This window comes from Lates calcarifer, linkage group LG20, assembly GCF_001640805.2.
Source record: "Lates calcarifer isolate ASB-BC8 linkage group LG20, TLL_Latcal_v3, whole genome shotgun sequence".
Classification (NCBI taxonomy): Eukaryota; Metazoa; Chordata; class Actinopteri; family Centropomidae; genus Lates; species Lates calcarifer.
The window spans coordinates 21,328,145-21,353,403 of record NC_066852.1 but is presented as its reverse complement, the minus strand read 5'-3'; the positions used below and the strand labels follow the sequence as shown (position 1 = coordinate 21,353,403).

Below are 25,259 nucleotides of genomic sequence, written 5' to 3'. Positions count from 1 at the left end.
AGAATTTCATTTTTTTTTCCTTTATTAAGTTTTTATTCACAGGTGTTATGACTCATCAGAAGCAAATCTTGGCGAATAGAGAAGTATGAAGAACCACTTCTCAACCTCTCTACTTACCAGTCCAGTAAAAATGACTGTAAGAGCACCTATTAAATGGATAAATAGTGAGAGTAGGTTTTGAACAATGCATTAGAGGAGGAGATTCACACACTGGTGGTGCAGCATCAGGTAGAGGTTCAGCATCTTGCTCAAGGACACTTTGACACGCTTTCTGGAGGAGCCAGAGATCGAAGCAGAAACCCCCTAATACTGGGCGGCCACGCTACCTCAACCTCTTGCACCAGTGTAAGTGAATGAAAGCCAGCTAACGAACGTCATCTTTCACTGTCACTTTGAGTTGTTCATGAAAAGGCAAGACAGAGAATATTAAATGGCCTTCATGTGACCTTTTCAGTATTCAGTTTAGGGGTACTCACTGTCAAGCTCATTTATGGCATCCACAGCAGATCACAGAGGAGACTACTACAAACAAGGCAATTTCAAAATGTAGGAAATACAAGAGATTTAGTTTGAAATAATGAACACAGACAGTAATTGGTGTACATTAAAAAAAAAAAAAAAAAACATGGAAAACTTACTTGAATGAGCTCTGCACAAACCTGCACTCTCTATCTACACACGCCCATACAAACCAAAATAGACAGTTCCTGTTCCCCTTGAGGACTCTGACTCTGGATGCACTTATGAAAGCCAAGAGCCGTTTACATTGCAATCAAAATGCTGTTTACATAAATGTCCCAGACAGTAAGTCATCAACACTGGACACTTGCCACCTCCACCTTGCCGTGATGCACCTCGGATGAACTGAATAATTGATTGCAGGTTCTACTTTGGAGGCAAGACTACTCAGAATCCTCCAATCCTGCACCTTTCTTCACATGGCTGCAATGCAGATATTAAGTTAAGGATATCCCAGCTGTCTTTTTTAATTTATCAGAAGAGGAGCATCAGGACATTCAATGGAATCAAAAGGGAAAAGTAAGATGCATTGAGCCAGCTTGTTGCACACCTAACAACCTGCCAAATACTTTCCCTCACAGGAGATAGAGTTTCATGAAGCACCTGGAGCCATAATCGTCACTGTCATCATTATCATCAAAATGGACCCGACTTCTAATATTGCGCTCATAATAAACCTACTCGCAGTAACTTTGACAGATTTATTTGACTCAGCTTATTGTGCAAACTATGAGGCTCAAAGACTATTGCATGGTCCAAATCCAGTATGGAAGATTTATCCACATGTCTGTGGAGATTCTCAGTCATCCAGGTCATGGTTATCAAAGAAGGATTGAATCAAGCACAGCTGGACGTCCAGTTGCCCTTGATTCAATTCTTCTTGGATAAGACTTCTCTACAGTAATGAATGCGGACACTATATTTCTCAGGAATACTGCCATGTGTTTTAGTCTCACATATACTTCTCATGTTTGTTTTTTCCATTTTGTTTCTGCTCTGCACAATGCCCAGCTGTTTAGTATTATATGCTTTTTCGTTCCAAGTTCCAACCAAGCACAGTCTTCACTGGTGAGGACATAAAGAATGAATTACTGTGAGGATGTATGTAAATTCAACACCACAGCCTCAGTCTTTGGTAATATCCTGGATGGAAGCCAGTCAGAGCGAAAGCAGCAGAGATGGTGCTGCCAGTATGAAACTGACCTTTCCTCACACATTTTATTTCATTGTTTCAGTCACCCATCAGTTTAACACTGGGAGTTTTTGTTTTTTTTTAAATAATGAACAAGTGGTGTTGTTATGATCAACACTGATTAAAGTCAGTGATGCCTCATTTCTGGTCAATTAGTCACTTAATAAATGCAGCTCTGGGATTTGAGTCAATGTAGAAACATTCATTATTGATGCAATCCAAACCATTTTAATTTGATCAGTACACCAGAAACAACATGTTGGCAGTATCAGCAACACATGTGGACTCCAAGTAACTTTGACTATATGAAATCATGTCCTTTGTGCAAAGAAGAAAAGCTTGAAAAATTTCAACATTTTGAAATGTGACTGACCCGAAGCAAGTCCTGTCATGTAGACTTTTAGCTCTTGAAAGAAAGGATGTCTGTATATGTGTGTGTTTGTGTGTGTGTGCGCACGCAGCAGGTGAGGACTTATCCTAACTGAGCCTCACCCAGAACCTTTCTGTCCTCATAAAGAAACTACTTACTCTGCTGAGACGTTGATGTTGAGAGAACAAGAAAAGAACAAGAGAAACAAAACTTCTCACTGATGCTTAAAACAATAATGGTTACAATACATTTATGTAACTTCTCTGTGAAATCCTCGAGCTTAAATAGCATTGCAAATGTTTCCATTGAGAAGTACCTAAATTAACTTGTTTTGTGTTTGGGGTAGTCACACTGAAATTAGCAGTTTTGGAGTAACATGTAGGAAAATACAACATGTAAAAAGCTGTTAAAGGTATATTCATACTTCTATGTTGTCTAAACCTGTAGACCTGATTCACTGTCTGCTCTCTGGACTTTTACTACAGACCTTTATGGAAACATTTAGATATTATGTTTTCAAAAACAGATGTAAATGTCTGTAGTATACATTACAGACACAGACTATTCTCATCTCTATATTTGCAAGAGGACATTTAAAATTCTTACAAATCTACTGAATCTACTTTTCCTTTATGTTGCTGCTGTTGGACTGCCCTGCTGTGGCATTAAGCCTAATGAATCTGCTGTCCTGTTCTTCCCCCTACTGTACATTTATGGGATTTCAGTCTACCAATATGTATACATCATAGTGTATGCTATGGATTTAAGTTACATGTAAATTGTTTTTAATATGTTTTTATTTGCTTTCAAATGCACAGTAACTTCAAAAATATCCCTCAAATTTAGAAGAATAAATTCCTTTCAACCTTGTGCAACAAACTCAAATAGACATATTATCTGTATCATGTTTTTTTTTGTTTTTTAATTTAGCAAACCTAACATCAAATACTGTCATCATTTAGGCTAACAGTAAATGATTTTTTCAACAACCACTTCAATTCAGTCACAAACAGTTGCTGAACAAACAGACATTTAAAATTACTTTCAAATGTTTATGCAATTTTGCTTTTAATTTTGTAAACTTAAAAAAACTGTAATTTGTGTGTAATGTATTTGGACACAAAACACATACTAAGTCAGAAGGATACTCAGTAATCCCTATTTGGCAGTTATCACAGCTTGCAAACACTTTTTTGTAGCCAGCTAAGACTCTTCCTGCAGATCACTTCAAGTTCTGAGATATTTTTAGGGCTGGCACAGATTTTTAATGATGTTCGCGAGATTGTGAGGGCCGTCCAAAAGCTTTAGCTTGTGTTTCTTGAAGCAGTTGATGGTGGATTTTGTTGTCTGCTTTGGATCATTGTCCTGTTGTAGAAGCCAGCCTCTTTTCAATTCCACTTTCTTGACTAACTGCAGGACATTTTCATCCAGACTTTGCTGATATGTTGGGGTATCTATACTTCCTCTAACCGTGCTGTGTCACTAGCTGCCACACAACCCCCACACAGAATATTTCTATATCCATGGTTAATGCAGTTTTGTATATGCCACAATGACTATTTTTCTAATTTATAAGTTGTTTAAATAAGAAGTAACTGCATTGTTCAACAGTTGAAGAATGGTTATTTTTCACTGTCTGTTTGCTGCAGAGGTTGTATTTATTTCTTTTCACTTCTCAAAACAACAAACTACGTAATTTGTCAAGGGGTGCCCAAACTTTTGCATTCAACTGTATCTCTCTCTCTCTGCGTGGAAGTGTGAGGAAACTTGTCTCCATTTATCAGGTATGGATCAAGCATCAGTTGTAAAGTAGTGGGCACTTATTGTGGCTCCGCCCACCGCTGCTCAAACCGGAAGTTTAGCTGTTGTTGTCACACTGGAAGAAAATGGCTGCTGCTCCGACTTTTTTTCAATGAAGACACCGATATTTCAATTTCATTTCGTTTTCTTGCATCGGAGCCACAGTCGACCGCTATGCAATCCAGAAGGCAAGTCCATCCTGTTCGTTGAGATTGACGTCGCTTCATTGGTTGGTGTCTCAGGCGGTGTAAACATCGTTAGCGTAGCGGGCAACTTACAGCTTGCCCACCAGGAACGGGCTAGCATGCTAACGTTAGCCGTGTTAGCCTCAACGGTCAGGCATCAACGAGCTTGTTGCTATTCAGCCACTCTCTTGACTGCGCCCTCAGTTGTCTGACTTCTCTAACCCTAGCTACCCTGTTTTATTGACTCTGAGATATGTTGTACGTGAATTTACTTTGCTGGAGCATTTAAAATGCAAGCAAAGGATGAAACAGTTTCGCTCGTCAGTCTTCTTAGCTGTTTGTGTGTGGCATCTGATTGAGTGCCAGCCAGGCTATTTGGCATCAATTCTGTCTTAACAACCTGCCAGCCACACCGAGTGTCTGCATCTGTGTTAATTTGTCCGTCATCTGCGTTTGTTTGGCCGTGCTGCGTGCCTTACGTCTGCTGTGTTGCTGTGCAGGGTGTGAATGGTCACTATAGGAAGGTGACAGTGTGGGGCAGAAAGGACAGCATCGTCTACCGTCACTCGCCTTGCAGCTGGCGGTGGACCACAATGGTAAGTTTCATCTCTCTGAGATTATCTATTTCCACACATCCAATGGAGATTTACAGCGATGTTTGATACTAGATGAAGTATTCCATCCCAATCCTGCACTAGGACTGTCCCAGTTTGTCTCCAACTATTTGTGAAGTGCCATTGTAATTCAGCTGTTTCTTTTCACTTATTCCCTTTAGCAACAAGTTTTGGAATATGCATTGGATCGAGCCGAGGTAAAAGCCGTCTTTTTTCAGGTTTATGTGTTTGTTTGTAAAAAGAGAAACGAATAGCATTCACCGTGTGTATCTTTGCACCATCTGAATGCACTGACCATGTTAAGTCCCTAATACAGTGTATTATCTGTTATTCAGTACATTGTTGAAAGTGCTCGACAACGACCAGCCAGAAGAAGAATTTCATCCGGCGGGAGGAAGAGTTTGTATCAGAAGCTCTATGAGCTGTACATAGAGGAATGTGAGAAAGAGCCAGAGTTAAAGGTTTGTATTATGCAACCTGACTTTCAGTTATGACTGGGTAATTATGGGTATGCGTTAAAACCTTGTTTATTACAATCTGTAGGGAATTAGTGGGACGTTTATGGGACATTAAACTGTGATAGTGGTTTCTAAACATGCAGACACAGGTTATCTATCAGTAGCATGAAGGAGAATTGAATTAAGAGAAGTGAGGAGTTACGTATCTCACTGGTTCAGAACAGAGTTTCAAAGTTGGCTCCTGTTTTGTTTACTATTTATTTAGCAAGACTGTTTATTGTTTATGTTTATGTTTATTTGCTAAGTATTTGTGGTTTAATAAACCTAGATTTTGTCCAAATCATAGTTGGCAAATACTTTGCATCAACAATAAAAATATAAAAATCACATCCAAGTATTACAATTAATCATCTCTTCTATTTAAGAATTTTCTACAAAACATCATACATATTTGTACAGTAGCACATACCTGTCCTATCTTAAATTTCATAAAATGCCATGGCCTTTTGTGTTAAGTTTTCTAAATCACTATTTAAGAGCTTTAACTCAAAGTAGATCTGGGTGGAAAATGATAACATTTTTCTCACATCAAGTTGGCATGGATATAACTGAGATTTTTGTTGTTTATCTTATGTGTGTTTTGTTTGTTGTCTTTCTGAAGAATTTGAGGAGAAATGTGAATCTACTGGAGAAGCTGGTGTCTCAGGAGTCTGTATCATGTCTGGTGGTCAACCTGTACCCTGGGAATGAAGGCTATTCTTTAATGCTCAGGGGCAAAAATGGATCTGGTAAGAGTGGCCAGTTAAGCAATTATCTAAGTCCATCCAGTTGTTTTTTTCTGATTGGTTTACTACAAACCTCTGCAACATTCCTACTGTTTTCTAGATTCTGAAACAATCCGTCTGCCATATGAAGAGGGAGAACTGCTGGAGTACCTAGATGCTGAGGAGCTGCCTCCTATTCTGGTGGATCTTTTGGAGAAATCACAGGTTGTACACATATGTGCACATATAGAAATGTGTAGCTGCATAAATTATGTAGTAGATTTTAAAATGTATTGACTGTAGATTTAAGTCAATTATTTAAGATTATGGTGATATGAGATTATGGTGATATGAGATTATGGTGATGTAAACATTGTGAAGCATATTTAAAGTGTACAGTACTGGTATACTCTATAGTACAAAATGTATCAAGAACAAGGCTATGCAGGTTTTCAGTTGGATATCTTAGTAGTTTCTTTTTGCTTAATGCTTAATAATTTCCCACTTTGTTTCCATTTGTTGTTTGACATCCATCATATGCATTGTGTCTCAGGTGAACATCTTCCACTGTGGCTGTGTAATAGTAGAGGTGAGAGACTACAGACAGTCTGGAAATACCAAGATGCCCACCTATCAGAGCAGGCACGTCCTGCTGCGGCCAACCATGCAGGTAAACCAGTAGAATACAAGGAAAACCTCTCTCATAGACTGAAACAAAACACAAAACACAAAACAAATTAACTAAAATACTGTTTGAGCAAGCTCCAGATTTTGACCTGAAATGAGTGAAAATGTATTAACCTGCAGTTGAACTCTAACATAAAAAGCTGACTTGTTTATATCTGTCTTTTTGCCCTGTAGACTCTTATCTGTGATGTCCATGCCATGACCAGTGACCACCACAAGTGGACACAGGTAAATTGTCCTGTTTACTATCTCAGCAAGACACAATGACCAAAGCCTGTCTCATCTGACCTTTCACTATCTTGATTTGCCCCTTTTCTGTCCCACTGATTTACCCACATCCTCCATTCAACACAGGCCAAAACAAAAAAGTAGACAATCCGCCTTTGTGTATCTTGAGTCTTTTTAGCATCAGCACATTGCACAGGTGTTTTCTGTAGCATCTGTTTCTCTTTGTTTTAGGATGACAAATTACAGCTGGAGAGTCAGTTGATTTTGGCCACAGCTGAACCTCTGTGCCTGGACCCTTCCATTTCTGTCACCTGCACAGCCAACCGCCTGCTTTACAACAAACAGAAAATGAACACTCGCTCCATGAAACGGTACAGAATACACTCAGCCACTCACCAGGTTTGGAGTGAGCTCGCTTTGAATTTGATCGTGCCAGGAAAAAAAAAGTTCATTTGTGAATTTTTTTTCAGTTTGCAGTGGAAGACCTGAAAAATGAAAGCCCTGTAATTGTGTTGGATAAAGCAAAGGGCCTTGATCATTTGAAGATGCAAAACTCGTTTGTTTTCATTGTAGGTGTTTCAAGAGGCATTCTCGAGCTGCACTAAACAGGCAGCAGGAGCTGTCCCATCTGCCCATGCCGCCGCAGCTAAGACTCTACGACTACCTGCAGAGGAGGAAGGAGAGGAAACCTGCTCCTGTCATAGACCTGAAGATCTCAAAGATCGGAAACGTAAGTAGTCAACGCACACACGATGGGACAAGCATCTGTACACTGTTTACATACTGTTGTTCATCTGTCACAGCACTAATATATTTGTGAAACTTGACAAGCTGATATTTTAGTACTGCCTCATTTCTGTTTGGTTCAATGTATGTTGTCATAGTGCTCTCTCACTTGTTTTTGCTCATACCTCTTGTGTTTTTTTCCTTCTGCTGTCATTCTGGCTTCTTGGCTGTCATCACTTATAGTGTGTTGACATGTGGAAGCAGAACAACTGCCAACTAACTGTACCAAGGGAGATTGATGTAAGTAGCTCAGGATTCGCCTATAGCACTGTCACTTATACGCTTGAACCAACGCCACTTAAAACCCACTCTACTCACAGTCTGACAGTTATAATGTAGAGCATACCAAACCAGATGGATTTGTTTTCGTGTTTCTCTAGGTGGAAAAGTATGCTGTGGTTGAGAGATCCCTGCAGTTGGAGGACACTCAGCCCACTACTGTGATCTGGCCTGCTGAGGTAAGCGTGACAGCAGCATTAACATTCTCTGAGGGTTTAGATCAATGATAGCTGCTTGCTGTCAGAAATAAGCAGGGAATGGTTGAGTGTAATCTGTAATACTCCATAGGAAATGAAGTAAAATTAACCCCTCTACCCCCAAAATTCACTTTGCTGACCCCTCTACATGATAAAAAATGACCACACAGCCTTTTAATGATGTACTAAATGTTAGTCTTATTATAAACAAAGAGAAAAGAAATCTTCTTAAAGGGTTTACCTACCTTAACCCAATTACTTTTCCACAATCAGCTGTGAAAACTGCAGTAAATGTGGAACGTTTCTGAATTTCACATATGCTTCAGCTATTCTGGAAAAGAGACCACACTGGACTGCAGATAGACCGTGTCAGGGACATGGCTTCTGTCCATAAATGGTGCTGGACTCTTTTTCGCATTTTTTAAAATACTTTATCCCTTATGAATGTCAGTGAGGCAAAGGGTAATATATTCTGTGTGCTGAGCCCAGAAACAGGTGTTGCCATGCACAGGAAAGGTCATGAGGCAAGGTTAATTGCTTAAGTGAACATAAATGTTTGTGACCACACATTAAACAGTATGCCACCTTTGCCTTTGCAGTTACAGTTTACCCATCCCTCTCTTTTATCTTCCTCCTCTGCCTTTTGTCTTTGTCCACTTTTTTTTTTACACAGGAAGTTGTAGATGACTACACTTTTGAGTGTGAGGTGGGGGGCCAAGCACAGAGGACCAAGGTGTCGATCTTCCAGTCGATGGGTGATCCACTGGTGTATGGGAAGATCTACTGTGCTAAAGAACCAAAAGCAGAGGAGGACAGCACAGACCTGAAGCTCATACATCCCCCGTAAGACCAGTCTGTGAGATAAATCCAAAACACATGACTGAATTTGAAACGCCAATCTAAATCCACTCATCCTTCATCTCTTTTGTCTCATTCACAGCTTCCTCATAGGCTCCAAGATAGATGCAGACCGGTGAGTCACCATGTTGTCTTTTGTCGAGAAGCTAATCCCATCAGATACACAGCTTTCAGGGATATGCTGTTGGAGAACATGATGTGAATTTTGTTGTATCTGTTTCTTAGATTTCTTACTCAGTACAAAGGAGTGTATGAGAGAGATGTGAAGTGTCAGGTCAAGATGTCCCATAACTCAGGCAACGTGGGACAGGGGCCTCCCTCCCCCAGCAAAGATGAGGTAAGTACTTCCTTACCTCCTTCCTTACTAAAGTCTTAAGTTAAGGACTGGCTATGCTGCCACTGGTACTGCTTTATGTGATTGGCAATGGCTGAAAAACTGGTTTAAATGTCATCTGCAGGGTGATGGTATTTCTCCACTGGTCCAGACGTCTGTTTTGGGAAAGGGAGTGAAGCACAGACCCCCTCCCATCAAACTGCCTTCAGGATCAGGCAGCAGCTCCTCAGGTACATCTACTACTGCTAAGATGAAGTAATGATTCCTGAGAGCGGTGTGGTAGAAAACATATGCACACGATAGGGGGAAATCTGTGGTACTCTTTCCTTCGTCAACAAATATTTTAAATTTTAAAGAACCAAATTCACACCCTTTGTCATGGTGTTAGTTGAAAGGAGTTGTCGTAATTGTAGAAAACTGGGAACCAAAGTAGATAAGACAGGTCGGTGGAAAAGGGGTGCAATCAAACCTTAAATGGCAACAAAAAAACTTCTGGAATGCATCAAATTTCATAGTGTGATTAACTCGCCTGAACCTGAAACATCCCTGGTGAAGGGGCAAACTGTATATAGCTCATACACCAACTTGCACAAGACTATAAAGTTCTTGAATATGAATTTATAAGGTCAGAGAGAAATGTTTCACAGAGCAGGCTCAGTGCAAGTTGCTTCTTAACAAGGGTTTAACCAGATCTGTTTTTATTCCTCCTGTTTATATGCAGTAAATATGTCAACTCTTATCTCTTCATTAGGTAATCCATATAGTTCACAAACCACCAGTGGTCTACTCAAGTGTCCTACGCCCCCTCCAGCCAAAAGCCAGTCTCTGAACAGGAAGCACTCCATGGAGCTGGGCCAGGTGGGCCTGCTGTCGCCTGCCTCCCTCTCCCCGATGGGCTCCACACAGAGTGAGTACAGTTGAGTCTGAGTAACTGCTGGGCCGCTTGCCTTCATCAGGCACAGCTACAGTTGTGAAAATTAGTCGTATTGGAATATGTTACATTAGCTACTAACTTTTCCAGATCTGGAAATTTGTTTTTGATGAAATGGTGAAAAATGACCTTGACAAGAGTCCAGGTCTTAAGAAATATGGAAGCATAAAACTACAGGGACGTGTCTGGAACTTGACAAGCACACAGGAAACTGCATCACCACAAGCACTTTTCTCTATAGGATTATGTATTTCAACTAAAGCCAGCTGGCATGTAGATTGTCAGAAAAATGGCATGGTTTTGACATGACTAGAGCCTCATAATTCAAACTTATTTCAGCTGTTACTTAGGATTATTAGCTTCCATTTAGCCAAGTAATCATTGTCATAAATTTGAAGTGCCAAAAACATTAATCAAGCACTGAACTGACAGAATGAGTTTGTATTTTTGTCATACTAAGCTCTTGCTTACAAAACTTTATAGGTACCACCTGCTGAAATGTACCCCTCTCTATCTTAATTGTTTTCTCTGTTTTACCCTCTTTCTCCTCCTTAAGGATCGGGAACACCCAAGCCATCCACCCCAACACCCACCAACACACCATGCTCTACTCCACACCCCACCGACTCCCTCTCTGCTCCCCTCTCTGTGACCCCCACCCCTTCAGACCCTCCCATGGTTCAGAGCCAGTCGCAGCCCGCCCTCCTCACGCCTTTTGCCCAGCAGCAGCTGGCTCTTAGTCAGCCGCTGCCCGTCATGACCATTCCCCTGCCCACCATGGGTACGTCCATCACCACAGGAACCACCTCATCGCAGGTCATGGCCAACCCTGCAGGGCTGAATTTCATCAATGTGGTCAGCTCCGTCTGGTAAGAAATTAAATAGTCTCTGATGCCATGCTGACACCTGCTAGTCTCGTCATTATTCATGACAGTCCTGTACTGTTTTTGTAGCAGTCCTCAGACCTTGATGAGTGGCTCCAACCCCATGCTGGGTCCAGGCCTTAACCTGAGTGGAATCCTGCCACCTGGAGGACTGATGCCCACCATGCAGTCTGCAGCACAGACGGGTAAGAGATTTCAATGAACTTCCCATGCTCTTTTGCATTCAACCTGCTGACATGTCCTTGAGTATAATAGCGAATTCCAGCTGCAGGGATGCTGATTCAGACCTCACTGTAGAGGATGAAACAATAAGACCCCACTTTACCAAACAGGATCTTACAGCACAATCTGCATTTTGCAACTGACCAGGAAGATATGAGGATTTACTGTATTGCTCAGGGACATTTTGTGAGAGTTGAAGACACATCGGCTGCTTCAGGATTCCAGGAAGTGACTCCATACTTAAACGGCAGTCTTTTTATTTTTTTTTAGCATTGTTGCGTACAGTGTGTCACACGCTTTTCAAGCCTACAATAACAAAAATTTCCAATCCATCCAAACCTCCCTAAGGAAAAACTTAATCCAAAAAGTCTGATTATGTAAAGGGAGAAATTGGAGGACATCTTAAGTGCATGAGTCACAGGTGTAAAAAGACAGTTACAGAAAATGAACTGAAAGTTTTAATAACAAATGGAAACAGCAACAGTGTAATTTTAGTAAAATCTAATACAAGTGTATGTTCAAATTCAAAGAAGTCTAGTTGGTCTAATGAAAAAGTCCAGAGATGAACTCATATAGTAAAGTAAATTCTCTGTTTGTCTGTGTGGTGAATGTAACTGATTTGTCTTGCAGGGAGCCATTTTGGCCTGAACAGCAGTACAGGGTTGAGACCACTGAACCTACTGCAGGTACGACTCTGTACCAGTTAGTCTGTAACACTATTAGTTGCATGCACTGTGTTGTATTTGTTTGGCATCCAGAAGAGTGATGAGCTGTGTGTGTGTGTGTGTGTGTGTGAATCAACTGTGCCACTTAATTTGTTCACACATCTTTTCCTGCAGCTCACTGCATATGTCATGTAGTGAGCACCTCTTATTGTGTTGTTCCAGTGCTACGGGGCATGAGTCTTTTGTATGTGGTACCCTGAATGAAACTGAACCATATCCTGTGCCGCCCTCTACCTCTTGAAATACACAGAGTCTCTTAGAGAAAGCTTGTGCTTGGGGAGGTCAAGGGATTTGGCAGAAGAAGTGAAGGGATAATCTGAGCACAGGCACTGCTTCCTTCAAGATCATTGCTTGTAACATCTCCTTTATGGTCCTTTATTGATATTGTGATAGCTGTGATGATCTAGTTACCCTGTGTACCTTGTTTGATTGCTTTGTTAATTCTCCAATTTTCCCTTGCTCTTGTCCCCCTTTGCTTACATGTGCATCATTCCTTCCCCCTCTGCCTCTCCTCTGCCCATCTCCAACCCTGTCCTTATCCTCCTCTGTCTGTTACTCCCCTACTTTTTGTTTGGCGGTGTGTGTGTGTTTTGTGTTTTGCATTCCCAGATCCCCACTGGTCCTCTCATCTTTAACTCTCTGCAGCAGCAGCAGCTGTCTCAGTTCTCCCCACAGCAGAGTCAGTCAGCCACTTCCAGTCCTCAACAGCAGGGCGAGACGGTGAGACACACAGTCACATCTGCACTCAAGCAATTACAGTCAATAGGATGCATATTAGGAAAATGAGCCAAGGAACACTCTGGGCTGTGTGTCAGAGGTGCCAGAAGGAAGAAGCCAGAGCTCCACGAGGAAGCTGGGGCAAGGATCTGTGATCCAGTCATATATATATATAAGAAATTGAAAGTGCCTGGGTGACCTAGCTGAACCCAGGCTTGTGTCACAGTGGAAAGTCTATGGAACGTCTTCATGACAGCTGTCAAGATGTTCTCAGTCATTCAAGAGCAAGTTTGAACAAATCTGTGGGGAGTAATGGGAGTAAAGCCCAGAATTCAACAGTGCCAAGCTGATACTGACGTATTCAAGCAAGCGCTGTAGGAGAGAAAAACACCTCATAACGGCCTAATGGCTGGACCCTTACTGTTCTGGGCTCACAGAGGAGAAGTAGTAAAATCATCTTTTAAAACCACTTTTAAAACGTAATTTTGATAGTGTTATTTATTTTTGACCTCATAATTTGTGCTTATCTCCATCTTCTTCATGTCTTTTACTTTTTTCCTTTTATGTTTCAATAATATCTTGCTTTGTAAGGTGCTTTGCAATTTTGCATCCAAAAAAAGAAAAAAAAAATAGTGTGCTCAAATGGTAGGCAAAGTGGTAGTTCAGATCTTCAAATATGTCAAAAAAGAATATTGTGGCAAGGCAACTCTCACATCACTGCTTGATTCTTTGTAGTTACACTTGTAAAAGTGTGTGGGTGGCAATTGTGTGTGATAATCTCTCTGTCTTGACTCTCGGACAGGGTGACCAGGGGTCAGATCAAAGTTTAGGAAACCAGCAAACAGCGGTCATCAACCTGGGAGTCGGAGGCTTCATGTCTCCACAGGCAGCAGGTATGAACCACCTCCCCTCAGTCACACACACAAATACACAATAAACCCACACAGATTTCTCTACAACATTTCCCTTCATTCGGTCCCTTAACCAGTTTCAAAACAAGTTGACCATGCCACTAACTAGTACTAATAAGATAAGATTTACTAATGTATTCATTATTGTAATTACTGTACAGTAGGACTCATAGTCTGTAACTAAACATGATCATTTTACTGAAGTTAGCCATTGTTCCTCTCAGTGGAGCATGTAACAACTGACAGGAGAGACTCAACTTCCCCTTCTTCTCTGCTACATTTTCTTTTTTTCTTTTTTCTCCGTTGTTTTTTGCCCCCACCCCTATGTCTCTCCCTCTTGCTCTGTCAACCTTCTCAACTTGCCCTGCTCACTCGCAATTTTCTGGCTCACCCCCTTCATGCTATCTGCTCATAATCTACTTAAAACTCTGTGCACATGGTCATGTACGTGTGCTGTCGGCCTCCCTGCAATGTTCCCTCTCTTTGTCTTCTCCTTCTTCCATTTCACTTCTTTCCTTGTGTGGTTGTGTATCACTGAAACCACCACCCCCCAATTCTCCCCCTCAACCTTGTCACTGCCCCCCCCCTTTTTTTGCTTGTTTCTCCCTTCATACTTTACCCCATTCCTTTGCTTCTCTCCCTCTTGCCGTCACATCCTCCCCTCTGGGGCTCCCTCTCTCCCTCCCTCCCCCCCGTAGTGCTGTCCCAGTTGGGCTGTGGGCTGGACGGGTCTGGGCCCCCGCTGCCTTCTCCAAGGCTTCAGCAGCAGCACCAGCCACAGATCCAAGTAATACAGCAACTTTAACATCTGTATACACATATACATTTTTTGTAGGAGCCAAACACTGAGACTAGATTCATCAGCCAACTCTCCATGCCTTCATTTAGCAGGCAGGTGTATGTTGTGCTTCATTACAAACCGTCAGGGATTTAAATAAGATTTAAGTATTGTGTATTAAAGTCAGACTAAGACTAGGATTTTTTAATCTTTCTTTTCACATAAGTTTTATATTTTCATCAGACCTGGGTAAAATTTTAATGGATTTAAAAAAGACTTTGTAAACAGTTGTGTTCAGAATAAAAAATACATTTAAGGCCCCTAAGAAGCTGGCTTTGACTTTGAACATTTGAAATGATTTGGTGTAACTAACCGTCTAAGACTAATGAAAACGTATTTTAGTCTAAATCTTTTCTGTATTTTTAAATTAGGTTTTTATGTACTTAATTCTTTGATTTTTAAATGTACTTCTATTTGAATAGTTGTAGTTAAAATTGTATTACCCCAGGTCTGATTTTCATCCAAATCCTCTTTTACCACTTGCCATGTGGATTTTTTTCTTTTCTTTTGTTGTAGATCCACACCATTCACTCCATCTTGTGTTGTATGTTTGGTTAATATGTTGTTTGACAAAGATCACAGCAGTGCCAGTACTCCCAGCAACCCACACACCAGAGCTTGTGGCACTTCCGATGGCAGCAACTAACAGCGTGTCGAAGTGGGAGGCATGTTCTTACAAAGCACATAAGAACAGGATCTGAAATATTGTTATCGTATACATACTGTTTAAATGTTGCTGACTGCATCATGACAGATTAGAGATGATAGTCTGTTACACTGTAAGCATGAAGCGTAAGGTGTTTAAAATTTCTTTTTTTTTTTTTTTTGCCCAGTTGAAGTTGCTGACTTACTCTGAGCAGAAAGCACGGTTGCTAAGCTGCATGTCTGTCGTTGCCAGGATCACAGCCAATAATTTGTGTCTCCAGAACGCCACTGGTGCTGCTTGACTGTATCCTGCCTTACTCCCCAACACACCCCGACCCGCCCCGACTCTGTATCTCTTCCTTCCTCTTCCCTCCCCTCTGCAACCCATTAACCACTCTTCTGTGTTTCTCCGCACACTCCTCTTGTATGTCAGGCTTCAGTTCAGCTTCACTAACCTGTGGCACTTCATTTAGATATCTTTGACACAGAGAATTCTGCTGGTAATTTAAGATATGATTTGATTCCAGTTTCAGTGAGGGAGTCTGCTCAACACTGGTGCCAGTGACTGTTTTTTTAACCATGCTGCAGATGCTTACACAAACCTTAGACCCACTGAGGAGAACATGCGTTATGTTGCTTGTAGTGACACACTGAAATCGCCTCTGATATTTTTTGTTTTTCATCTTTCTCTCTGCACTGGACAGTTGCAATTCTTGCAGCACCAAATGCAGCAGCAGCAAATGGCTATGGGAGCAGCAGCTCCTCAGGGGGGAGTGCCACGGCAACATACCGCCAGCCAACCAAGAAGTAAGAGGAAGAGGAGCACGCCACAGCCCCTCCCTAAGTCATGACAGACTAAAATCACACTAAAAGAAAAACCCTGTCCCCCAGCTACACAAGGACGTGAATGATCCATACTGTGCTCTTTGTCTGCCTCACTGTGGAAGACTGCAGACAAAAAGAAGACTTTTTTGCCGTTTCTGTTTGTCTTTTTCTAGCTGACAAATTTGTATGTAATGGTTGTCAGAGGTTTTGGAGAACCAAAACTGTGTCCACCACAGACGATGGGGTTTTTAGAACAGGTAGCCCTACGCTTAAAGAACCGTAGTGATATTTTTTTGAGAAGAAACAGAAAAAGATGGTTCTCGTAGGTAGTGGGCTTCCACAATAAGACATTTGCCCCTTCAGGAAGACTTTTTTTAATGGAGGCCCCTGTGGACTGAGAGGATCATGAATGCACATTCTCAGAGGATTCCTCATGAGCTTTCCTGATCCTCCCGCCTCTGCTTGGTTGACCACCCCACCCCCCACCCCCGGTAGAAACTGCCCTTTAAGCACGGATCCCAGCTGAGCTCATTGACACCAAATCCTCCATATAACCATTACATGTGAAAATGCAAATCTGATCTTGGAGTAGTGCCTGGGGGCAGCTCTCTACCTCTCAGTCTGTTTGGAAGTCTTTCTTCTGTTAGCAATTCCCGGCACAGGGCTCAACCGAGGACTCAAGATCAACATGCAAGACGGTGTACCTGCTTTTGTACAGCACATTTTGAAAAGGCATTTCCTTTTAATTAGTTCAGGAGCCATGAGCGTATTCTTACGAGACATCAACCGAGTGTGTGTGTGAGATGTTTCTGGACACTGAGAAATAATTTTTTAAGCAGTCTTTGTCAGCAGTTTTATTGTTATTAAAAAAAGAATATATATTGACAGTGGAAAATACAGCTTTTAGATAAAAAAAAAAGCATTGTCTGAGGCTCTTCATTGCGCTGTCTTCACGCTGTGTATGACTTTGTTAATGAGTTTCTGGATCTCTCTCTGTCGCGCTGTTGCTCGGCTGATGCACTCCTGCAGCTTCTGTCCTGAGAGTGACGTCCCACCTGAGCCGGAGGGAAAGGTTTTTAGTGGTGATGTTTTGTCTTTTCTTTTGTTTCTTTCCATTCAACCTCATAGAACAGTCAGTATGATGTGATTTAATGTCCACACACTGCAGGAGCTCCGGTTATACCATTTGTCAGGTTTACAGTTGTAACTGGGATGCAGTCCTCATTCTTCTAGTGAGAGCACCTGACATCGGAGCAGGACTTAACTCATCACACATAATTCAAAGCCAGGTTCATGCAGCATGTATGAGACCAGCCCCAAAAGAACTAACAACAAAAAAAGCCCCCTAAAAAATGTATTTCATAACAAATACATCCCCCTGAACAACAAAAATGTTAGAAAATGCCAATAACCAGCAAGAGAAAGAGGAAGTAGTTGGAGTCTAGTATGTAAAGGTATTCAATACATTTAATGCTTTATAGCAATCATTGCAAGTGGAGAATGATTTACACTTAAATAGCAACTTAGGCTTCCTAACCTGTATTGGCTGCAATGTAACCTCTGATTTGTTTGTCCAAAAGTAGTGCTGAACTGCGTAATATATCCCAGGACAGACTGGACTAAGTTTAGAGATCAAATGCAACTTTCAGAGCCCTGCATTTCTGATAACCGGTAGTTCCTCATGACTTTTCCTTTGTGCAATCATCATCATTACACACTGTGTATTCTGACCTGGTTTGTGTAGAGAGTAGAGCCGATCTTCCTCATCTGTCACCACAGTGAGCTGAGCTGTTGCCAGGCTCTCCTCCTCGGCTGTGGGGTCTACAATCAGTATGGAGCTGCAGCACAGAGCAGGTCAGGATCATACTCAACCAACACTGAATGCAGTTTTTATCCTGGTTAGACAAACTGAAAAATTATTCACTTACTCATCGAAGATACAAAAAGAGGTAGCGACCGGATGTTTGTTAATGCGCAGCCCGTGCCTCTTTTCTAAAGTCACCCCTGGTGTACATGTCTCTGTGTTGACAGTGACCTCTGGGAGTTGTGCTGTGGAGAAACAGGGAAGCTGTGGAGTTAATATACTGAGAATAAGCAGCATACAAACCAGAGATAGATCACTTTGTGGACAAGGTCATAAAGAATTAGTTCACTAAGAGTGAGAGGCAGGATAGTTGTGTGCATGAGTCTGAATATGTGCTGGAAAGGTGCTGCAGTGACACTTGAGGACAGACATAGACATACTGTTCTTCAGGGCAGCCAGCAGGGCAACAACACAGGCATCCAACACGTTCCCATCATAGTCGAGACACATCATGTCACAGTAGAGCACCCAGCAGAGCTGCAACCACAACCAACAGAATCAGCACCAATGATCCAGTGTTTACAACAATCTTACAGCAACAGTCTACGTGGCATGATTCTGGATTTACCTTTCCTCTTTCAATGCACAGGTCCTCTGTTTGTATCACTTCAGAGCTGCAGGATCCAAAGGAAGGGAAAAAATCTGGTTATTAAAAGCACTGTCAGACATTAAGAAGAGGTGATACACACCTGAGGAGGTGTGTTAGAATCTGTTGCACCTTTCGATTACATCAGCGATGAACTGGCTGGCAGCCTGGGCCTGTTCTCCTGGTGGGCCCGGTCGAAACCGAGATGAACACAGAGGCGGCAGGTCCACATTAGGGACTGACAAAGAAACAGAGAGAGCACTGCAGTCAGTGTTTGCTTGTTTGCTTATTTGGAACCCCAGAAGCTGCTGATAGAGCAGCACAGTGACACTACAATCCATATCCACCTGGTGTACCTTGCTTTCTATCAGCACTTGACACCCAGCGTACTTACCAATGTAACCTTTACCAGGTGCTTCCACTGTCGGGTTTGCCAACTCCTGCACATAAAGAAACAGGAGAGATAAGTAAACATCTATTTATCTGGTCCAAAATCATCTAAAAAATATTTTGAATGTCTGTGTTTGTGACCATTTACCGCTTTGATCCCACAGATGACTGTGGTGTTTCCAACCTTCACTAGGGCTGAGCCATCTGCTGTTGATATGGACCCTGAACAGAGAGAAAATGATCCCATGTAGACTTCCGAAAAAAACACAGTTAACACATCATTTATAGTGTGGACGAGAATCAGGTCTGTCTCTCACCTATGTTCAGTGTTGTGGTTCTGAACTCTGACAGCTCCCGCCCATCGGGTCGACAGTTTTCTTTCTGTAAAGTGACATTAACAACTGATATTAATAATGAATAGAAATCTGTGACCATTTACTCAGAGGAACAAGCTGAACGTGTTGGACATAAGTTATGTTTTTATATAAACTGACCAGAAAGCTCCTGTGGTACTCCAGAGGCTCAGCAGTCCTGAAGTGTAGGAGGAAGGAGGGAGAGACAGGTGATTGAGTTACACAGACTGAACCGATCATCAATACATTGATCTGCTTATTCGCCCATAATACAGAATTCGGTTATGTGTCGGACAACAGCTAAAGACAGTTACAGGACTGGCTTGTTGTTGCTTATATAATTTATTAACGAACTATTATGCAGTCAAATATATTATAAATTATAAATACGCGAACTGTATCGGCGATCAGTAGAACAAGACACAGCTCATTAACATCCGGATCCTTTATTTTTCTAACAGTAGTCAAAGAACACACGAAATACAGCGCTACTGATAAATTAGCTTTATAACTGAGAGTAACACACTTAAAAAATATTATTTTATGTCTAACAGTTACAGTCTGTTCAATCTTACTTGAAACCAGCCGCCATGATGTTTTGATTAACCACGTGGGTCTGGTGTCCGCACTACGGTAGCCGGTTAGGAGGAAGCACAAATGAGATTTTTATGTCAATGAACTCCCACTTCATTTATTTAATATTCACCGAGAAAACATTTTGTCTCACAAACATAATTTCCACATATTTATGTATTTGTTTATAACAAAATGTCCGTTTAAGAGTAAATCATTTTTTTATATGGGATCAATAAATAACTAAATAACATTCTTGTGTTCTGCTGGTGGTATCCTGCCATGTAGACTTTGATTCATCTGTCTGAAATTACACCAGAGCAATGGAGGTGTGGACAGTGCGTGAATATCATGGGTTACACCTCCCTCTCCACCTCCTCCTCCTCCTCCACCACCACCACCTCCTCTGTACAGTTCTTGTGGTCACTCCCACCCCTGTCCGCTAGGTGTCAGTGTAGAAATCACCGGGCCGCTCGGTGCTCTCTTGCCTCAAACTGATGATGTGTCGAGAAGAACTTGGCACTTCCTTGTCAGCGTTGTGTACAGTTGTGATTGGGAGTAGAGTTCAATGAACCACCCATGGAAGTATAAGAGCTCCTATTTTATTTTTCTGCCTTCTAAACAATCTCCTTAGCTTATATTTTCCTGTGAAGCCTGGGGAATCAGACAACAGGCTGCAGGACACGAAGCAAAGCTAGGGGAAGCCGAGCTAGCTTTATAGCTAAGCACTTGAGTGGTGGTCTGTCAGTGGCTGCAGGCTAACTAATGGAAAATGGATTTCCTCTGTGAAATAGTTCAAGCCTTGGTCGCATTAGCAGCCCTGGGTTTAATTGTGGTAAGTAGTTATAATAATGAGTTAACACTGTGTTGGCAGAGATCTGTGGCTTGTTTTAGGTGTTTGGTTTGTAATGGGAGGCAGAAACTGTCCACATTCATTTCCCGATTTTTGCACCCACTGAGTGGCAGTGTTGATGTCTATCTCTATGTCTATTCCCTTAATTTTATGACATTTCCTTTTCTCCCTGCGTCTGATTACAAACACTAAAATATAGTTCTTAATCCTGAAGAAATCATATTTTAAAATGCTCCAAATTGGCAGCAAGAGTTGTCCACTGTAAGAAAATTCTCAAATGTATTAAAACACAGACAAAAGACAAACATTTGAATTGATTTTATTCTGCAATACAACATATACATACACATACATACATATTAAAAAGAAGAAATCTGATATTCAAAAAGGATTTCAATCCAATATTTCTCATGGACCTGCAAAGGCGACAATTAAAAATAACAATAAAACTGTAAATTACATGTTACAAAAAGAAGCTGTAAGGCATAAAATTAAAGCAAATAAATCACTGAAAGTCGTGGTAACAACAAACACTGCTGTGCCTCTTCACCATTACACACTTAAGCTGTAGATATGACAGAAATGTAGTTATTATAGCTATTGCACTTGATACAATTGTTCTCTTCTTCTGTTCATCATGTCAAAAAATTATCTAACACCTTTGTTTAAAGATTCTAAAAGTAGCCAAAGGCAAAGTGTAACGAGTCTCTTTTCAGGTGCTCGTTGTAGCACACGTCACTGCCGGGATGGTGAACCTGACATGCCATGAGAAGGAGAAGTACTTCCTCACCGCCTCAGGAGAGAAGGAACCGTTCCCCAGCCTGCACGATCCCCACTCCAGGGAGCTCTCTGTGGTGATCCCGGCCTACAATGAGGAGCTCCGGAGTGAGTGAAGGGGTGAGGGGGGGTTTACATACAGGTGTCTTTCAGGAACTTCTGCATAGTTACTTGAGCAGTGACATATTATCCACTAGAGCCCCATCAGTATTTGTCTTGGTTGAATGCAGATACAGTGCACTCTCAATTTCATGTTAATAAATGCACAGTTTACTTTGTGTTTAATGATGAATTGTCTTGTAAAGCCTATAGTTAACATGCAGCTTGTTGCCATTTAAATTACACTGGTTACCATGCACCTGTAGTAGGTCATAGACACTAATATGTGTCTGTGTTGTTACAGTGCCTGTGATGTTGGAAGAAGCTATGGAGTACTTAGAAAACAGACAGGTAAGTGCTCAGCCTCATATGGGCAGTGTTACATTAAATCTTACAACAATAAAGTTATAGTTTAAAGGGACACAATTAAAAAAGCCTAAGAATTATTTTGTTTTTGTTATTTTAACTGATGTAAGAGATGCAGTTTTATCATCTGAAAGGTGAAACAAAGGTAACACTTATTGGCTGTTGTTCTCAAAAGAGGCCAGTAGGTGGCAGCACTCAGCTGAAAAACTGCCTGTTGTGAAACAAATCCCTCATCTTTTTTCCTCATTGCAGAAACAAAACCCCTCTTTTACCTATGAGGTCATTGTGGTTGACGATGGCAGCAAAGACAAAACCACAGAGGTAATAATTTAAAATCTTTTTAGGGAATATGTTACCAGGAATTTTATTTTTTGCTCAGCTCCTTTTGGCTTAGCTAAACATTTCAAAATGATACCAATAAGGGACTTGTTTTGTGAGTGGACACTGTCGTGATGTCTCGCCAGGTTGCTTTGGGGTACACCAAGAAGTATGGTGCAGATAAAGTGCGGGTCCTGACGCTGGTGAAGAACAGGGGGAAAGGAGGAGCTGTGCGGATGGTGAGACTGTCAAACTACAGTGTGTCCTAAATGCAGCACAAAAACAACAGTAAGAAGTTTATTTAGTTTTGATTTCCAAGCATTTTTTTCTGTCTCTGTGTCATTTAAAGGGAACCCTGAGCTCCAGAGGTAAAGTCATTCTGATGGCTGATGCTGACGGAGCCACAAAGTTTGCTGACATTGACAAAGTGGAGGCTGGACTTAATGATCTCAACCCTAAACCGGTGTGGCTGTGTTCAGTTATTACTGTTCTGTCTTATATATATGTATTAACAGAAGGCAGGTAGTGTGTGGCCAACCTTAAAACCCCTGTCCTTGTACGTTTAGGAGAACATGGCAATTTCCTGTGGTTCCAGAGCTCACCTGGAGAAAGAGTCTGTAGCTCAGGTAATTATCTGTCTTTTATCATCCAGAGTACTGTAGAGCATGTCTGTCTAACCACTAAGTAACCACTGTTGTGTCTCTGCCACAGCGATCAGTGTTTCGCACATTCCTTATGTTTGGCTTTCATTTCCTGGTGTGGTTCTTTTGTGTGAGAGGGATCAAGGACACACAGTGTGGCTTCAAGCTTTTCACACGTGAGGCTGCACTCAAGACTTTTTCCTCTCTCCATGTGGAGCGATGGTAAGGGCTTACACTTCATCATGGACACTTCGTGAATTTGCATAATGAAATTGACCATATGGGTTTATTGGTCACAGTAACAGCAACATGCTGCTAACAATCAACCTGTCACTTATTTTAGAAACAGTCCTCAGTGTGTATGAGGTTATCACACTGTCGACAAAGTGATGTTTGAAAATGCCTTCTTAATTTGATCAGCAGACAAACAGGTAAAAAAACAAATCATGTTTCTAAAAATGGAACCAGCAACCTCACACAGGTGTTTTAAATTAACCCAGCTAATTAGACCACTAGTCAGGTTGAAGCTAGGCAGAACTTTGCTTGGAAAGCCATGATGTCACCAAACTTCATAGACCAATAAGAATAAGAATAGGGTAAGTTCTCCTGTCCCCCAGAGAGGTCCAATCAGGCAACATGAGTGAAAACACCTGTTTTGCTGGAGTGTGGGTTTGTAGGGACTTTCATATTTTCTGATAAAGGTCAGTGTTGCTAGGAGGGCTGCATAATGTTTGAAATTAACAATACTAGTACGATGTCCCAGATTCAGAAACTGAAAATAGTATATTTTTTTCTCCATATCTTAGAGAAATAGGAACGTTTTCTTCTGAAAACTTATTTCATTGCACAAAAGAAACTTTCTTCTGAAATGTTTATTTTCTAAATACAAGCACCCGCACAATAATCTAAATAAAATAGTCTTTAAAAAAAACAAATAAGATTGCTTTGCCTAAATGTTGGGCATCATTTTTATTCAAGTCAAGAACTATCTGATCAATAATAAACAACAATAACACAACTCTGACCAGACATTTAATGCTAGTTTTCAGTACTTAACAGTTCTCAGCACTAAGTTCTGTGGACACATTTAAGTCAAAACCAAAAAAGTAATGAGGTTCCATGCCCAGGTTTTTTTTTTACTCTGCAGTGAACATCAATTTAATGCAGTTTCTGTACATTTGTATCTTTCTTCTGTCAGGGCTTTTGATGTGGAGCTGCTGTATATTGCTCAGTGTTTTAAAATCCCCATAGCAGAGGTGGCAGTCAACTGGACTGAAATAGAAGGTAGGTTTTTCATGGAATATGTGGACATGTGTCCTCCCACTGTCTCACCTATCTCTAGTTCTATAAATATCTCTGCTGGATGTGTTTGTAAGTCTGTGATTGGCTGATTTTTATATATTTTTGTGACTTCTCGTTATTCCTTGTTTAATGTTTTGTCAGTAATTACGTACTGTGGGTGTTTCTACTCGCTGATCTTTGTGGGTTTTACTCTTCTCAAAGATTTCATTCTTTTTTCCTTGTCTATTTTGTTTTACCATGTTTTTGACTGTGGCAAATTCACTGTTGCATTTCTAAGCCTGTGTAGTTCTGCTGTGATTAAGTCTTTGCTGATGGTGTTATTGCATGGCCTATCAGCATTAAATGTCAGCAAATTGGGATATTTCCATTATTTGCCCCATAAAAGCATCAGTTTAAAATTAAGTGCCTGTGTGTTTGCTCTGCCAGGATCCAAGCTGGTCCCGTTTTGGAGCTGGCTGCAGATGGGACGAGACCTGATTTTCATTCGCCTGCGCTATATCACCGGAGCCTGGAAACTGGAGTCATCGCATAAGTCTGACTAGCCAATCAGACGGGCCCCGGTATCCTAGAGACAGCCTATGATAGGGCCATCAAACCTTTGGATGAGGTGGGATTAACAACTGTGTCCATCACACACTGCAATCACAAGCGAAGAGCAAAGTACAGTATGCCTCATTCTCTTCCTCTCACTGGAGGTGAAGTAATGACACAGTTGTGGGTTCCTCATGGTCCTGCCTTTTTCTTTTTTTATTCGGATATTGGCTTGTGATGGCCACTGTTACACGTACATCTCTGTTGCTGCGGCCTACAGAATGTCTGTCTGACTGATCCGTTTACTAAGTTACTTAATGTTTATTTTGTGGCCAATCAATTTTAAGTGAGAAAGAATGACTTGTAGGAAATGTGAAGGATCTGCTCATCTGTGTGTCATGATTCTGACAGGTAGACTGAATGTTGTGAGATTTTCAAAAGGGAGGGATTGTACTTTTTTGAGGAAACATGGCGATGGGTTGATGGGCTGGATGATTTAAACCAAAATAAAAAATTAAAAAAAATTCAGTGATTTATGCTTTGAAAATCATTATTGACCAAACTAGTGCTGCAACAAGTAGTTGATTTAGTCAGTAGACAGTTAATTGTCATATTTTCCATAAAAAATACCAAATAT

At 41.2% G+C, this 25,259-nt stretch overlaps 3 protein-coding genes and 1 long non-coding RNA gene across 6 annotated transcripts in view; 3 read left to right on the top strand and 1 right to left on the bottom strand.

The window, feature by feature from the left end:
* LOC108893989 (uncharacterized) overlaps positions 1-2,946 on the top strand; it is a 28,929-nt gene extending 25,983 nt beyond the window's left edge. Inside the window, exon 5 of the long non-coding RNA XR_001962743.2 lies at positions 30-2,946. This is a non-coding gene — a long non-coding RNA (uncharacterized LOC108893989). The remainder of the gene's footprint in view (positions 1-29) is intronic.
* Positions 2,947-3,930: 984 nt separating this feature from the next.
* Positions 3,931-16,669, top strand: supt20 (SPT20 homolog, SAGA complex component). 3 transcript variants are annotated; one of them, XM_018692315.2, is made up of 24 exons: positions 3,931-4,069; positions 4,567-4,662; positions 4,842-4,877; positions 5,016-5,141; positions 5,800-5,926; positions 6,024-6,127; positions 6,456-6,572; positions 6,764-6,817; positions 7,049-7,188; positions 7,391-7,547; positions 7,787-7,843; positions 7,984-8,061; positions 8,753-8,922; positions 9,020-9,052; positions 9,163-9,274; positions 9,396-9,501; positions 10,023-10,178; positions 10,759-11,071; positions 11,159-11,271; positions 11,939-11,994; positions 12,643-12,753; positions 13,553-13,643; positions 14,360-14,448; positions 15,849-16,669. In XM_018692315.2, exons 2-24 carry the CDS (start codon positions 4,660-4,662, stop codon positions 15,993-15,995), a joined length of 2,496 nt encoding a protein of 831 aa, XP_018547831.1. In that variant the 5' UTR covers positions 3,931-4,069; positions 4,567-4,659; the 3' UTR covers positions 15,996-16,669. The 3 variants fall into 3 exon arrangements, with proteins under 3 accessions (XP_018547831.1, XP_018547830.1, XP_018547832.1); XM_018692314.2 differs by having other exon boundaries at positions 11,156-11,271; XM_018692316.2 differs by lacking the exon at positions 14,360-14,448 and having other exon boundaries at positions 11,156-11,271.
* Positions 16,670-16,808: 139 nt separating this feature from the next.
* exosc8 (exosome component 8) lies at positions 16,809-19,847 on the bottom strand. The gene is made up of 11 exons (XM_018692317.2): positions 19,738-19,847; positions 19,304-19,340; positions 19,127-19,190; positions 18,958-19,031; positions 18,814-18,859; positions 18,552-18,657; positions 18,402-18,447; positions 18,214-18,310; positions 17,898-18,018; positions 17,701-17,807; positions 16,809-17,024 (listed from the first exon to the last, which is right to left on the bottom strand). The coding sequence occupies exons 1-11, from the start codon at positions 19,752-19,754 to the stop codon at positions 16,906-16,908; spliced, it is 834 nt and encodes a 277-aa protein (XP_018547833.1). The 5' UTR covers positions 19,755-19,847; the 3' UTR covers positions 16,809-16,905.
* A 391-nt stretch (positions 19,848-20,238) lies between these two features.
* alg5 (ALG5 dolichyl-phosphate beta-glucosyltransferase) lies at positions 20,239-25,154 on the top strand. The gene is made up of 10 exons (XM_018691990.2): positions 20,239-20,570; positions 21,305-21,473; positions 21,769-21,815; positions 22,083-22,151; positions 22,295-22,387; positions 22,498-22,611; positions 22,715-22,774; positions 22,860-23,011; positions 23,988-24,073; positions 24,518-25,154. The coding sequence occupies exons 1-10, from the start codon at positions 20,508-20,510 to the stop codon at positions 24,631-24,633; spliced, it is 969 nt and encodes a 322-aa protein (XP_018547506.1). The 5' UTR covers positions 20,239-20,507; the 3' UTR covers positions 24,634-25,154.
* Positions 25,155-25,259: the final 105 nt, after the last annotated feature.

Coding starts and splice junctions, on each gene's coding strand:
- alg5 (XM_018691990.2), top strand. CDS start 20,508: ATGGATTTCCTCTGTGAAATAGTTCAAGCCTTGGTCGCATTAGCAGCC. Junction 20,571..21,304: donor CAGCCCTGGGTTTAATTGTG/GTAAGTAGTTAT, acceptor GTCTCTTTTCAG/GTGCTCGTTGTAGCACACGT. Junction 22,388..22,497: donor AAGGAGGAGCTGTGCGGATG/GTGAGACTGTCA, acceptor TGTCATTTAAAG/GGAACCCTGAGCTCCAGAGG.
- supt20 (XM_018692314.2), top strand. Junction 9,502..10,022: donor ATCAGGCAGCAGCTCCTCAG/GTACATCTACTA, acceptor TCTCTTCATTAG/GTAATCCATATAGTTCACAA. Junction 14,449..15,848: donor AGCACCAGCCACAGATCCAA/GTAATACAGCAA, acceptor TGCACTGGACAG/TTGCAATTCTTGCAGCACCA.
- exosc8 (XM_018692317.2), bottom strand. Junction 18,448..18,551: donor ATCGCTGATGTAATCGAAAG/GTGCAACAGATT, acceptor TGGATCCTGCAG/CTCTGAAGTGATACAAACAG. Junction 18,019..18,213: donor GCTGGCTGCCCTGAAGAACA/GTATGTCTATGT, acceptor GTTTCTCCACAG/CACAACTCCCAGAGGTCACT.